At 44.4% G+C, this 15,738-nt stretch overlaps 1 protein-coding gene across 5 annotated transcripts in view; it reads left to right on the top strand.

Moving 5' to 3' along the window:
• Positions 1 to 15,738, top strand: part of STIM1 (stromal interaction molecule 1) — a 181,808-nt gene that overhangs the window by 87,283 nt on the left and 78,787 nt on the right. For all 5 annotated transcript variants that reach the window (XM_043526817.1, XM_037909247.1, XM_037909375.1 and 2 more), the window contains exon 3: positions 540 to 670. In XM_043526817.1, the coding sequence (XP_043382752.1) occupies positions 540 to 670 (131 nt within the window). The remainder of the gene's footprint in view (positions 1 to 539; positions 671 to 15,738) is intronic.

The raw sequence follows: 15,738 nt of genomic DNA, 5'->3' as shown, positions 1-15,738 counted from the left end.
GGCTAAAGCTTATAGGCCTGTTAAAGTCGCTGGCCTCTTCTGGAGAAGGCCCTGCCTCCCATGCACTCAAGCTGATCAGCATTTCCAGCGCTACTGGTACGTAATGCTGTGATGGAAGGGACTGCAGGAGCTGGTCCCTAAGATAGATTGGCCCAGGCTAGGCCCTCACCCATTCTTTTTTGTCAGGATTTGCTGCTATCATAGAGACCAGCCAGTCTTACTTTATATTTGTGGGTCTGGAACACTAAAATATCCCCAAAAGAAAAGCAGTACTAGTGGCACCTTAGAGACTAACCAATTTATTTGAGCTCACGAAAAGCTTGTGCTCAAATAAATCGGTTAGTCTCTAAGGTGACACAAGTACTCCTTTTCTTTTTGCGAATACAGACTAACACGGCTGCTACTCTGAAACCTAAAATATCCCAGTGTATTCCTTCCCCCAAATCCTGCTTTTCCAAATGCAAGATGAGGAGTGAGACAGTGAGATGGAAATTCTTGTGGTGGGGGCTACCTAATGCCACTGTTTTCTCCCCAAACAGAGTTTTGTCGAATTGATGAGCCCTTGTGCCACAACGAAGATGAGCAGCTCAGCTTTGAAGCTGTCTGCAATATCCACAAACAGATGGACGATGACGCCAATGGCAACGTGGATGTAGAGGAGAGCGATGAGGTTAGTTCGCAGTTACTTTTCTTTCTTTCTCCCTTCTGTCCTTCCTCCCCTTCCTGCCTTCCTCTTTAGGAGGGCAGCTCTACATTGGATAGTACTGCGTGTCAGGGGTGGCCAAAGATCAGCCAATAACATTTTCCAGAGTAGTTGTTGGCTGCCTTCATCTTCAGCCTGCAGAGACTGCAGCTCCCAGAATGCCATAATAAGACACCAGTCCTCGCCCTGAATAGAAGAGACAGGCAAAGACACAGAGATGTGACTTGCCGAAGCTCAAGAGAACCGAGGTCTCATGACTCCCCAGTCCAGTACCTTATCCATTAGGCAACACTACCCCGAAGCTCGATACAAGCACTATCCACTAGACCCTGCTACCTCCTCGAGGCAGTACAGCAGAGCTGAGCTCTGTGCACATGCTGTCCGCCTGGAAGTGCTTCGGAAGGGAGGTGAGGTCATAAATGGGGCAGTTGGATCCTTTTGAAAGAAATTACAGAAGTGTGATCTGCAGTTTCTGCGTTGTGAAGTGAAGCCTTTGTTTTCTCCATTGGGACTGGTTTGGTCTATTTACTGTGATGTTTGCTCTTGTATAGTGCTCTGCCAGCTGAAAGCTCTCTACTAACATTGGACTGACTGACCCTCCCAACAACGTGTTTCTCTCCCCGCGCCCCACCCCGTCCAGTGAGGGAGTATGATCCCTGTTTTGCAGAGAAGGAAGTGCAGGCACAGGGAATTTAAATGGTTGCCTGAGCCCACACAATAAAGCCGTGTGACACACAGGCCCCTAATAATGAAGCAGCTCTTTAATTTAAAAATATTGGAAAGAAAAGGCTCATCAGTCCAAAATGTGAAATGGTGTCAATTCAGAGTCGCCCCAGCAAGCTCGGAGGGCAGGCGCCAAGTTGTTTGTTCTGTCATTACAGAGCTCTCCTCTTTTTGTCTCAATTTCACTGCCCAGACTGATCAAAGAGCTCCCATCTGAATTTCCCTGTCACTTGTGAGGACAACCTTTTTGTACAGTCCCTTTCCCTTGTCTCAGTCCCTATAAACTCTGGAGTTCTAATCCTGGCTATGCCTCTGACTCACGGTATGGGCTTGGGTCAGTCCATTCATTTGTCTACCTCAGTTTCCCCATGTGTAAAATAGGGACAATACCCATGTTGAAAAAGTGGAGGATTAATTAGTGGGTTTTGTATAGCTCTTTGAATGTGCTAGATAACATTATATAAATGCTATGTAAAGTGTTGTTAATCTATGAATTAGTTTGCATAGCTGGAGGGCAGGATCTGATGCAAGAATCTGTCTTGTGTGTTCTTTGTATTGTCACTTTACTCTGGCCTCTGTGCTACTGTAATACAAATAATTATTATTATTACTACGCTCCCCGGGGATTCAGTTCTGGATGGTTTTCTGAGCTTTCTCAACCCCTGGCTTGGCTGTATTTTGAAGTTGCCCCATTACTACCGTCTAGTTTAAAACCCTTTAAGTATCCATCTAAATATGATCATCCAGGCCCTCTTCATCTCTTGTCTTGATTATGAATCACCACTTCCAGTCCATTCAAAATGCAGTTGCTAAGATCGTATTCCTTACCCATTGACCTGACCACATCACCCTCTCTCTGTGAATCCTCCACTGGCTTCTCTTCTCCAGGATGTCAAATACTTCTCGTCCTCACCTTCAAGGCTCTCCCTAAATCTGGTCTCCGTGCTTCGCTGACCCTGGTATCATGTTGCATGCTGCTCTTTCCACTCCTTCAGTGACACCAATCTTATTGCCTGGTTTGTTTGTTTCTTGCACAGCTGTCCTTGTGGTTTTTTCCATGCTACACTTACGCTGTGAATGCCCTCCCAGAGCTAATCTGCAAGGCCATCTCCCACTCCAAGTCCCTCTTTAAGACCCACTTCTGCTATGATACTACAAGAAATTAGCCAATTAATATAGTTACTTAAAGGAGATATGATAGAAAACACACACACACAACTAACTTTAGGCAGATAAGTCTTCCTTACTCCGTTACGCCACAGACTAGCCCTCATTAGTAACTGTACACTCTTTTTGAAGTTCCCTGCCATCTGCTCCCCATGCCTGTGCCCTGATAACTATTTAGTTATCCTTCCATTCTGTCATGTCTCATATTTAGTTTGTAAGCTGCTTGGGGCAGGACTCACCTCTTCCACGGTATTCTCTGTGCTGTTTTTTCCTGGGAATTTTGTAGTGCTGTCACAGCCTCTTGAAACAGGCCATTAGAACATAAATATATAGAAAAAAATGACACTCCCCAATGTACAGAGGAGAATATTTCCTTATTATTATGTATATGAAGGTGGATAAACATTGATTTTTCCCTTGGAAATGATAAAAGCTTTGTATTTCAGCCAACTGAAATGGCTAATTTTCATTGGGTTGCCCACCTACAACTTGGCTGTGAATTAAAACTCAGCTAAAAGATGAGAAATTACAACATCCTCTAGTCTACTAGACTGTCTTCCTTAGATTCTCCATCTGTTCTGCTCAACTGTAGGGCAGTCACAGCCTCAGCAGCTCTGCCATAAAGAATTTGTCTTGTCATCATGTTTTCTGAGCCTTGATGAAAGAGGAGAACACCAGAAGCCATCAGAGGCATCGACTTAGTTCTCAATTTGAGGCCCAATTGCACATTCCTGCCTGCTGTGACAACTATTGGAAATAAGCCTAAATCCACCCCTCACACTCGTTTGTGCCAAGGGCTGTTAATGATGCAGGGTTAGTTTGATTGTCTATCTCCTTCGGTTCTCTCTCTGCCTATTGCCGGGGCAACAGGATTTGCAGACCATTGACCTTTCATATGTCAAGAAGATGACTGCTCAACAGCTGTAAGAGAGGAAAGTCAGCCTTTCTGATGCAGAGCGATGTCTCTCTAGTTTTTAAAGGTCACTGAAGCTGTGAGAAGGGTTTTACCCCATGCTTTCCTCTGCCAGATGCATTCAGCTCTGACATGGTGGGTTATAGGGCAGACTCTGCGGTTTGCTGCTTGGAATGACTTCTCTGAGAAACCTGCAATGGATTAGTAAAGCTTTCTTAAAGCCTGGAAGTTAGTTAGTTGTAACATGCAAAGGCAGATTTTCAGCGGGAATGTAGCTTTGTGCTTCTTGCAAACAAATCTGGGACTCTCGGATTTATTTTTTTTTAAAGTGGGGGTGGGGTAGTTCTGCAACATACCCAGATGGGGAACAAACACAGTCTTTGTCGGGATGGTGTTATCAGAGTCGGGCCCCCTTCATTGGGAATGACCTACACCAGACTTGCAAATCTCACCTCAGGTATCCCAGCTGATCTCATCTGGTGAAGTAAAGCACAGAGAGAACAGGATCTCTCATACCCAGGACCCAACCATAGCAAGCATAGTAACTGCAGCATAAATTGCACCTGGAAACAAACTGGAAGCCAATGCAGTCAGTGGAGCACATGGCAAAATGTGCCACTCCATGTGTGAGTCACCAGTAAATCATCAGACTGCTGCAGTCTGCACCAGCTGAGGTCTCAAAAAGGTCGTCACATGCAGCCCGTGTAGAGCACACAGAATGAATCTAATCTGGAGCTGACAAAGGCATGGCTCGCTAGTGAATTCCACATCTGAGAGGGAAAAGGGCACCCTCTTAGCCAAGCATAGATGGAGAATGTGCTCTGCCACCACTGCTTCGTTACCCTCCAGCAGCAACAGAGACACCATTAACCTGAGAACCAACGTAAGAAGGCAGGTGTATGCCATCAATTGAAAGGGCAGACATTCCCTGAAAAATGCCCCCGTGGTGCCAGTGGATGCTACCAAGCTAGTGAGTAATGGGGGAGCAAAGTTGCTTTGTGGTTTATTTTGTAGTACGCTCACTTCTGTGTCAGAAGGCAAAGTGTTCAAGTTCCACAGTGAGTTGTGAACTCCTCTAGCGCAAACAGTCTATTATGATGATTTAACTCCTTTTAATCTTTCCTTTCAAGTTGGCCCTTTTACAATTTTGGTTGTTATTCTCTGACTTCCCTTCAGTTGACGTACTCCTTTCCAGAATTGATGATTGAAAATCAGTGACCATTTTCTGATTCAAATTTGAAAAAGCAGCAAAGCTAAACATTAATAATTTTTCCTTTTCTGTGGAGAGTATGTAACATAGTCAAGGTTTTGAATTTATATCTGCTCTCAGAATCCAAGTGATTTGCTTGTTGAATTTACTTTTAGAATAGCTTGCATTATTTGCATTTTATGTGCAAATATTGTTCTGTGCAAATATTTCTATGTAAATATGTGTCTCTTTAGATCTGTATTGATCTTTTGCAACGGCAGGAAACGTATTGTCATCTCTGTTTGCTTATTGGCAGAGTTAAGTATTGCAAAGTACTATGATTCCAGGCTTCACAATGCAATGCAACACCTCACTAGTAGGTGTAATTCATTGCTACTGGAGAAGCTGACATGGGAATCTGTGTCGGGAGCTTGCCTCTGTGTAAAGAACTTGTAAATTGTATGATCAGTGCTAGCCTTCCTGGACACATCCGCATCTGAAGCTAGACTTGCCTGTTCAGTCATTTTTCTCCATCTTTCAAAGCTCTAAGGTACTCCTTATTTTGTCATGTATTTAAAACTTTTCTTCATTGGTGGCTGGAGGCCAGCTCCTGGGCATATTATTTGAATGGATACAAATGCTCACAAATGTGAACCTATATGGCTGTGTTTTATGTTTAATGTTCAGATTAAACACAGCAGTTGTTCAAAGACTCAAAAAGTAATAACAAAAAAATGTTTAAGTACATCAGAAGCAGGAAACCTGCTAAACAACCAGTGAGGCCACTGGACGATCAAGACGATAAAGGAGCACTCAAGGACGATAAGGCTATTGTGGAGAAACTAAATGAATTCTTTGCATCAGTCTTCACGGTTGAGGATGTGAGGGAGATTCCCAAACCTTAGCCATTCTTTTTAGGTGACAAATCTGAGAAACTCTCTCAGATTGAGGTGTCATTAGAGGAGGTTTTGGAACAAATTGGTAAACTAAACAGTAATAAGTCACCAGGACCAGGGGGTATTCACCTAAGAGTTCTGAAGGAACTGTGACAGGGTCGGACCAGATGGCTATAGGAGAGTAATAGAAGGCAGATATATTAGCCCCAGGCTAAGTAGGTCCCTTTTCCCTGGGTAAGGTAACAGGGAAGGTTCCAGAAAAATCAGGAACCTTCTGGAGACAATTAAGACAGGCTGATTAGAACACTTGCAGCCAATCAAGAAGCTGCTAGAATCAATTAAGGCAGGCTAATCAGGGCACCTGGGTTTTTAAAAAGGAGCTCACTTCAGTTTGTGGTGTGCGTGTGAGGAGCTGGGAGCAAGAGGCACTAAGAGCTGAGAGTGAGAACGCGGACTGTTGGAGGACTGAGGGGTACAAGCATTATCAGACACCAGGAGGAAGGTCCTATGGTGAGGATAAAGAAGGTGTTGGGACAAGGCCATGGGGAAGTATGACTGCTCAGAGCTCAAGTATGAAACTGCAGAAAAACCTGAGTGTCTCTGGATTAAGTTTAGAAGTGTGAGCACCAAGGGTGATGTCGTGGTGGGAGTCTGCTTTAGACCACCAGACCAGGGGGATGAGGTGGACGAGGCTTTCTTCCGGCAACTCGCAGAAGTTACTAAATCGTAGGCCCTGGTTCTCATGGGAGACTTCAATCACCCTGATATCTGCTGGGAGAGCAATACAGCGGTGCACAGACGATCCAGGAAGTTTTTGGAAAATGTAGGGGACAATTTCCTGGTGCAAGTGCTGGAGGAACCAACTAGGGGCAGAGCTCTTCTTGACCTGCTGCTCACAAATCGGGAAGGATTAGTAGGGGAAGCAAAAGTGGATGGGAACCTGGGAGGCAGTGACCATGAGATGGTCGAGTTCAGGATCCTGACACAGGGAAGAAAGGAGAGCAGCAGAATACAGACCCTGGATTTCAGAAAAGCAGACTTTGACTCCCTCAGGGAACTGATGGGCAGGATTCCCTGGGAGAATAACATGAGGGGGAAAGGAGTCCAGGAGAGTTGGCTGTATTTTAAAGAATCCTAATTGAGGTTACAGGGACAAACCATCCCAATGTGTAGAAAGAATAGTAAATATGGCAGGCGACCAGCTTGGCTTAACAGTGAAATCCTTGCTGACCTTAAACACAAAAAAGAAACTTACAAGAAGTGGAAGACTGGACAAATGACCAGGGAAGAGTATAAAAATATGGCTCGGGCATACTGGAAAAAGACTAATGTAGTGTCCATCTTTAAAAAAGGGGAGGAGGAGGATCCTGGAAACTACAAGCCAGTCAGCGTCACCTCAGTCCCTGGAAAAATCATGGAGCAGGTCCTCAAGGAATCAATTCTGAAGCATTTAGAGGAGGGGAAAGTGATCAGGAACAGTCAGCATGGATTCACCAAGGGCAAGTCATGCCTGACTAATCTAATTGCCTTCTATGATGAGATAACTGGCTCTGTGGATGAGGGGAAAGCGGTGGACGTGTTGTTCCTTGACTTTAGCAAAGCTTTTGAGATGGTCTCCCACAGTATTCTTGTCAGAAAGTTAAAGAAGTATGGGCTGGATGAATGGACTGTAAGGTGGATAGAAAGTTGGCTAGATTGTCGGGCTCAATGGGTGATGATCAGTGGCTCCATGTCTAGTTGGCAGGCGGTATGAAGTGGAGTGCCCCAAGGGTCGGTCCTGGGGCCGGTTTTGTTCAGTATCTTCATTAATGATCTGGAGGATGGTGTGGATTGCACCCTCAGCAAGTTTGCAGATGACACTAAACTGGTAGGAGTGGTAGATACGCTGGAGGATAGGACACAGAGGGCCCTAGACAAATTAGAGGATTGAGCCAAAAGAAATCTGATGAGGTTCAACAAGGATAAGTGCAGAGTCCTGCACTTAGTACGGAAGAATCCCATGCACCGCTACAGACTAGGGACCGAATGGCTTGGCAGCAGTTCTGCAGAAAAGGACCTAAGGTTTACAGTGGACGAGAAGCTGGATATGGGTCAACAGTGTGCCCTTGTTGCCAAGAAGGCCAATGGCGTTTTGGGATGTATAAGTAGGGGCATTGCCAGCAGATCGAGGGACATGATCATTCCCCTCTATTCGACATTGGTGAGGCGTCATCTGGAGTACTGTGTCCAGTTTTGGGCCCCACACTACAAGAAGGATGTGAAAAAATTGGAAAGCATCCAGCGGAGGGCAACAAAAATGATTAGGGGACTGGAACACATGACTTATGAGGAGAGGCTGAGGGAACTGGGATTGTGTAGTCTGCAGAAGAGAAGAATGAGGGGGGATTTGATAGCTGCTTTCAACTACCTGAAAGGGGGTTCCAGAGAGGATGGATCTAGACTGTTCTCAGAGGTAGCTGATGACAGAACAAGGAGTAATGGTCTCAAGTTGCAGTGGGGGAGGTTTAGGTTGGATATTAGGAAAAACTTTTTCACTATGAGGGCAGTGAAATACTGGAATGGGTTACCTAGGGAGGTGGTGGAATCTCCTTCCTTAGAAGTTTTTAAGGTCAGGCTTGACAAAGCCCTGGGGCTGGGATGATTTAGTCGGGGATTGGTCCTCCTTTGAGCAGGGGTTTGGACTAGATGACCTCCTGAGGTCCCTTCCAACCCTGATATTCTGTGATTCTATGAAGTAGCCCAGGGAGTTGTAGCTGTCACACAGCTGTTCCAGGAGGCACTCTAGACAGCTGCATTCCACAGGGCCCTGGGCTGGAACCCGGAGTAGAGGGCAGGCCCGAGTTCCTCCCAACTCCTGGTCAGACACAGGAGGAGTCGACCTGGACTGTGAGTTCAGAAAAACGGCCAAACTGAGGGCTGCCGTGAAGCTCCAAGGCGAGCAAATCCGCCAGTAAGTGCAAGACCCACCAAGGTAGAGCAGGAACTTTGTCACATAACTCAAATGTGAAATTGCAGAACTACTAACCGTCGTCTGTTACTTATCATTTAAATAAGTGTCTGTCCCAAATGACTGCAGGACAGCTAATGTGACACCAATTTTAAAAAGGGCTCCAGAGGAGACCCTGGCAATCACAGGCCGGTAAGACTGACTTCAGTACCGGGCAAACTGATTGAAACTATAGTAAAGAACAAAATTGTCACACTTATAGATGAACATAATTTGTTGGGGAATAGACAACATGGTTTTTGTAAAGGGAAATCATGCCTCACCAGTCTACTAGAATTCTTTGAGGGGGTCAACAAGCATGTGGACAAAGGGGATCCAGTGGATATTGTATACTTAGATTTTCAGAAAGCCTTTGACAAGGTCCCTGACCAAAGGCTCTTAAGCAAAGTAAGCAGTCATGGAATAAGAGGGAAGGTCCTCTCATGGATTGGTAACTGATCAAAAGATATGAAATAAAGGGTAGGAATAAATGGTCAATTTTCAGAATGGAGAGAGGTCAATAGTGGTGTCCTCCAGGGGTGTGTATCAGGACCAGTTCTATTCAACATATTCATAAATGTTCTGGAAAAAGGGTTAAACAGTGAAGTGGCAAAATTTGCAGATGATACAAAACTACTCAAGATAGTTAAGTCCCAGGCAGACTGCGAAGAGCTACAAAAGGATCTCACAAAACTGGGTGACTGGGCAACAGAATGGCAGATGAAATTCAATGTTGATAACTGCAAAATAATGCACGTTGGAAAATATAATCCCAGCTATACATATAAAATGATGGGGTCTAAATTAGCTGTTACCACTCAAGAAAGAGATCTTGGAGTCATTGTGGATAGTTCTCTGAAAACATCCAGTCAATGTGCAGCGGTGGTCAAAAAAACGAACAGAATGTTGGGAATAATTAAGAAAGGGATAGATAAGACAGAAACTATCATATTGCCCCTGTATAAATTCATGGTACGCCTACATCTTGAATACTGTGTGCAGATGTGGTCGTCCCATCTCAAAAAAGATATATTGGACTTGGAAAAGGTTCATAAAAGGGCAACAAAAATAATTAGGGGTATGGAACGGCTTCCGTATGAGGAGAGATTAAAAAGACTGGGACTTTTCAGCTTGGAAAAAAGACGACTAAGGGAGGTATGATAGAGGTCTATTAAATCATGACTGGTGTGGAGAAATTAAATAAGGAAGTGTTATTTACTCCTTCTCATAACACAAAAACTAGGGGCCACCAAATGAAATTAATAGGCATCAGACTTAAAACAAACAAAAGGAAGTATTTTTTTTCACACAACATACAGTCAACCTGTGGAACTCCTTGCCAGAGGATGTTGTGAAGGCCAAGACTATAACAGGGTTCAAAAAAGAATTAGATAAATTCACGGAGGATGGCGCCACCAATGGCTATCAGCCAGGATGGTGTCCAAAGGCTGTTCGCCAGAAGCTGGGAATGGGCGATAGGGGATGGATCACTTGATGATTACCTGTTCTGTTCAGTCCAGTTCCCCTGGGGCATCTCGCATTGGCCACTGTCGGAAGACAGGATGCTGGGCTAAATGGATCTTTGGTCTGACCCAGTATGGCTGTTCTTATGTTCTCCTAGGACATGAGATTATCCTGAGAATAACTGTAGAATGTCAGGCCATTTCAGTAAATGTGTGAAAACGACTGAGGCAATAGTCCGTTCGGACAATGCCATTGTTGTACCTGTACACAATTGACACAAGGAGCAAAGGCTTGGCCTGAGATACCCACCGAGTTGGTGTGGACAGAAAGGCAACTGGAAAAACCTTCAGTAGCTCACACATCAGGGAAGCTGGACAATCCATCCTTCTAGTTTACTGGTAAGCAGTGACATCAAAGGGGAACTATTTGTTTCTTGTGTGCGGAAGTACACATAATAATGTAAGCCAAGGGAAGTTCTCTAGCGTGATCCCTGTGAGCCCTAGTTAGTTGACCTGAGCTCTAAGACTCTTTGATGCAGGGTTTGGTTGGTTTTTTTTTGCTTTGTAGACATAATTTGGGTTGGTGTCAGGCTTTCCAGGTTCTGTTGAAGATGGTCTTATTTGTGCGTAATATAAGAGGTCTTAGTCCTGGGCCAGACACTTTGTCATAAAATCAGAGCCTTAGAATTGCTTTCCAATTCCATAGTGCGCAAATTGGCAGTCAGCTGCTGGATTGTAGTGAAATATCCCTAATGCTGGAAAGGCCCTGTTTCTGAGTCAGTTGCGTTTCTGTCCGTCTTTAATAGTTTCCTCTGTTAGTTTACTTCATGAACTAGTGAGGGGGAGGTCAGGGATGATTTTGAAGATTGAGTGCAGTCACCTCAGTGAGAATTCATACATCTTCAACAGATGTTCTGAAAGGCCAGCAGGCCTGAAAGTCGTCCTGCTGGCATTTTTTGAATGTTGAGTTATCCCTCCACTTAGCTTGCTCCATTCTTGTGAGCAGGCTTGAGTTGCAGAGCTATGGGCAGTTGTGATGTCCACGTGCTCATGAGTGCAAATGAAACCCAGTGTTCTGGCTTTGTAGTGAGTTAGGGCTTGTCTACACTGGCAATTTACAGTATTGCAACTTTCTTGTTCAGGGATGTGAAAAAACACCCCCCCCCCCCCCGAGGGCAGCAAGTTTCAGGGCTGTAAAGCGGCAGTGTAGACAGTGCACCAGCACTGGTAGCTACGCCCCTCGTGGAGGTGGTTTTTTGAGAGCACTGGGAGAGCTCTCTCCCAGCGTTGCGCCATGACCACACAAGGCATGTTAAAGCGCTGCCGTGGCAGCACTTTAGCATTGCCAGTGTAGACAACTCGCCCTTAGTCTTTGCTCAGTTGAGAAATTGGGATTTTATCCACACTGCAGCCATCTTTTCCATGGGGGATGTAATTGACACATTTTTTTCTAAATTAAGGTCTATTTTTTTAAAAAAAACTATATTTAAGACCAGTGAAAATTTGTCAGTCAACCTTCAACTGTCCTTTTAAAGCATCATATGTTTTTTCCTTTTGTGGAGATGAATTTTCATCAAGTTTAAAGATGATAGCAGTGACCCCAATTACAAAGAGAGCCCGGGCTCTTATGGGAAAACCCTTCTAATTAGCAACCTATTTGTGATCATACTCAGTCAAAGGTGGTTCCAGTTCCATTTAAGGACACCTATGTCTTATGATTTAATTGAACAAACTTTAGTTTGTGGGATGTTTCTTCTATTTAAGTTCCAGATCTATAGTGACCAAAATATCTGCAGCCAAGATTTGTAGAGCCGGATACAAAATTTGTATCGGTATCTGATCCATGATCCACAGAAATGATCCGTGGATATCCGCAGATTTGCAGGGCTCTAGATAAAAAATTGATATCTGCATCCGATCAGTGATCCACAGAAATGGTCTGTGGATATCCGCATCCGCGGATGCAGATACCTACGGATATAAAGCAGCTTTGTGAAGAGGTAGATGAACCTTTCACAACGTTTAGCAGCCAGAGGGTTAAAATGTTTAATGAGATTATGCAAATATGTAAATTGATTTATAATTATGCATTTTTTTCTTAAGGTGCCACATAATTGCTCTCAAGAATCTGAAATTCTCATTTTAAAAATGTCTCTGAAGCTTGTGGTTACAAAGAAAACTTTCTGGCTGTGGCCCTAAAGTAACCATTGTAGTGATGTCAGAGTCTGCAGACAGCCAGAAACAATAGTTCTGATTAATGTTGGACTTGCTCCTGTTTAGCTACCCTGGGTGTTAACGCTGAAGCCTAGTAGTGATACCTCAGAGATTTGTGAAAGGGTAGTTATCTGATGCTATTTATCAGTAACTTTTTAGTTACAGGTTTCAGAGTAGCAGCCATGTTAGTCTGTATTTGCAAAAAGAAAAGGAGTACTTGTGGCACCTTAGAGACTAACCAATTTATTTGAGCATAAGCTTTCGTGAGCTACAGCTCACTTCATCAGTTGCATTCCGATGAAGTGAGCTGTAGCTCACGAAAGCTTATGCTCAAATAAATTGGTTAGTCTCTAAGGTGCCACAAGTACTCCTTTTCTTTTTAGTTACAGTGACTTGAACACTTTCACTCGTATATTGCACATGATCTGTGTGGCCATATGCTAGAAACTAGGAGCTCCCATATTTTCTTTGCGCTCCCCGCCCCCCCCCCCGCCTCCCCAAGCCCCTCACTTTATTGAAATCCTCAAGTTGTCTGTACTTGGCTGTTAGTCAAGATGGTCAGGAATACAACCCCATGCTCTGGGTATCCCTAGCCTCTGATTGCCAGAAGCTGGAAGTGGACGACAGGGGATGGATCACTCGCTGGTTGCCTGTTCTGTTCATTCCCTCTGAAGCACCTGGCATTGGCCACTGTTGGAAGACAGGATGCTGGGCTAGATGGACCAGTATGGTTGTTCTTATGTTCTTATGGAACCTGTTCACCCCTTAATGTAAATGCTTTTTCTGCACAGTGCTAGCCAGGTTCTTAGTCCCCTGTTCCTTTTCACGTGTACAGATGGTATTCTCTTACATGTGTTGACATTTGACAGCTCTTGCTGTGTTTCACAATTCTCATTCCAGTTGGTTTTGAACACCAAATGACTTTAAAAGAAAGTATAACAATGCAGAGTGGCTGTTGACTGCTATGTCCAGCAGTGGTCTCTTCTGCTTATGCTCACCATTCCCTGTAATGGTAATTCTTTTCATCATGCTTCCAAATTATATGCTCTCTTTTTGGGGTTATTTTTGACATTGAAATTGCTTTAGAGGCGTTTGTTGGCTACACTGTGAAGCTGCCATATAGGAGAATGTAAATTTATCTGTGAAGTTATCACATGCGTATTCAAACTTGCCTCCGTTGAAATCTCTTTGTTCTGTAATGTGATGGCAACACACTCTGTGGTTCCTGTGCACTTGCTGATCTTCTCTGCAAACAGCTACAGAAAGGGAAATCTAATTTTTAACACTCAAGTGTTAAATTTTTCATAATTTAACTGCCTTTAATGTGTCAAAGCAGTTCGTTTGTCTGAAAGATGCAGTAGGAAATAAAGTTGTGGTGTATTGTGCCTCTACTCTTTGTGCAGGTCACTAATAGGTCACCTTAACAGCTTGTCAGAGGAGTTGGGAGTCTTATAACACTATCAAATCCAGCTCTCTCCTTCCATGAGAGAAGTTGAAAATCCCGTACAACACTGTCCTCTTCTGAGAGTACTCCGAAATCTGTTTTGATGGTGCTCTGTTTAAGGAAAGCTGAGAGATCACTTTTCCTTTCTGTGCTCCCTGAGCTAAATATACAGAGCAACAGCTGATCCCCTGTGTCCCTGTGGGTGTTTACAGGCACTCTTAGCAGCCCGTTGTGGCAACTCCAGATGACATTGCTGCATACCCCATGTAGGTCACAAATCAAAAAAGGGGGAAATAGACAAGTTTGCATCTTTTGCTTTGCTCCCTTCTTTGGCTCACCTATTTACTAACTTAAAGCTATTCTCCCTCGAATGGGAGTGATGGCTTAGTGTCCTGTGAAGTTCATAACCATAATGGAGCATAAACTAGTACTGCTGAGAAGAACTGAAGGGAGGAACTGATGTCACATGGTGTGGTGGGTCAGATTTTTCCCCCCAGCCTTTGTAACTTCAAAATGTTCAGCTAAATCAATATGGTCTTTTCACCACTATTCAGCAGAGCTATTCAGAGCAAAAAAATGAATTTTAAGAACACTGTATAGTATGCAGTGTCTGTATACCTATCGACTTGTATAAGTGCAGCATAAGCACCTAATAAATTTGAAAACAGAGCAATGTACGTCCCTTAGAGTTCCTGGTAATAAGAGATTCTGCTTGCCTAATTTCACTAATAACCACCAAAGAGAGTCTGTTTTTTCTCTTCTGTGAAATTGCCTTCACGGATCATCATCCGGAGAGTCCTGCATTCTGCTGCAAGGGTGTGGAGTAATGAAATAAAGTTGGTCAAGCTCAAACAGTGTGTCCTGATGCAAGTTTCAATTGACTGCACGTATAAGGTAGAAGAGAGGTTCTGTAGGCCAAATTTAGACTTCTAGGTAAAAGAGAGAAGTCCAGGACCTCATTGGTAGCGTTCTCTGAAATGCTTCCAGTTCCACGTGCAGGGCCAGTTAGACAGGCAGAACAGCAGGGTCTCAATGTGTGGATGAGATGATGGTGTACGGAGAAGGGAATTAAGTTTATTAGGAAGTGGGGAAACTTTTGGGAAAGGAGGAGCCTATACAGGAAGGATGGGCTCCACCTAAACCAAAATGGGACCAGATGGCTGGCATGTAAAATTAAAAAGGTTGTAGTGGAGTTTTTAAACTAAGAGTTTGTGGAAAGCCGAGAGATGCGGAGGAGCACGTGGTTTGGATGGAAATATGCCTTGGGGAGGATCTATTAACGGGGATTCACTATATCCTACTAAAGAGGAGAGGCTAGAAGTTGATAAAGTACAGGTATGAACTGAAGAGAAACAGTCAAACGAGAGAGAGTCCCATTCAATTACATCACGTAATGCTAAAAAGTGACAGATTTTATAAGTGCTTGTATACAGATGGTAGAAGTCCAAATGCTAAGATGGGTGAACCTGAGTGCCTGGTATTAAATGAAGATATTGATATAACAGGCATCACATAAACTTGGTGGAATGATGATAATCAGTGGGACATGGTGATACCAGGGTACAAAATACATAGCAGGAGTGGCCAAACTTACTGACCATCCAAGCTGCATAGGACAATCTTCAGAAGCTCAAGAGCCAGGGCATGCCTGCTGGGACTTGGGGTGTCTGCCAGGGCTCGGGGTTTCAGCCCTGCTCCTGTTAAAGCAATGAGCCAGGCCCGGCACGCATACCGCGCAGGGCTGAAGCCACGAGACACCCCCCCCGCCCCACCACCACCTTACGTTTGAAAAAGCTGGAGGTGACACATGGGGGGCACATGACCAGACTTTTGCCAGGGTTTGGTGGCCCGGCTCTGTCACATGGTGCTGCCAGGCCCCCTCCCTGCATGGCAACTGCTGGAGCCATCAAGCTGGGAGCTGTCGCTGTGGGGAGAGGCAGCGGCAAACAGCTGGGAGCTGCAGGGAGAGCCATTACATTTGCTGCTGCCTCTCCCCATGGATCTAAAGCACCGGCCTCTCTGTGCAGCTCCCAGCTCTTT

The sequence above is a fragment of the Chelonia mydas genome, chromosome 1 (genome assembly GCF_015237465.2).
Source record: "Chelonia mydas isolate rCheMyd1 chromosome 1, rCheMyd1.pri.v2, whole genome shotgun sequence".
NCBI classification, from domain to species: domain Eukaryota; kingdom Metazoa; phylum Chordata; order Testudines; family Cheloniidae; genus Chelonia; species Chelonia mydas.
This window is presented reverse-complemented; position numbering and strand designations above follow the sequence as displayed.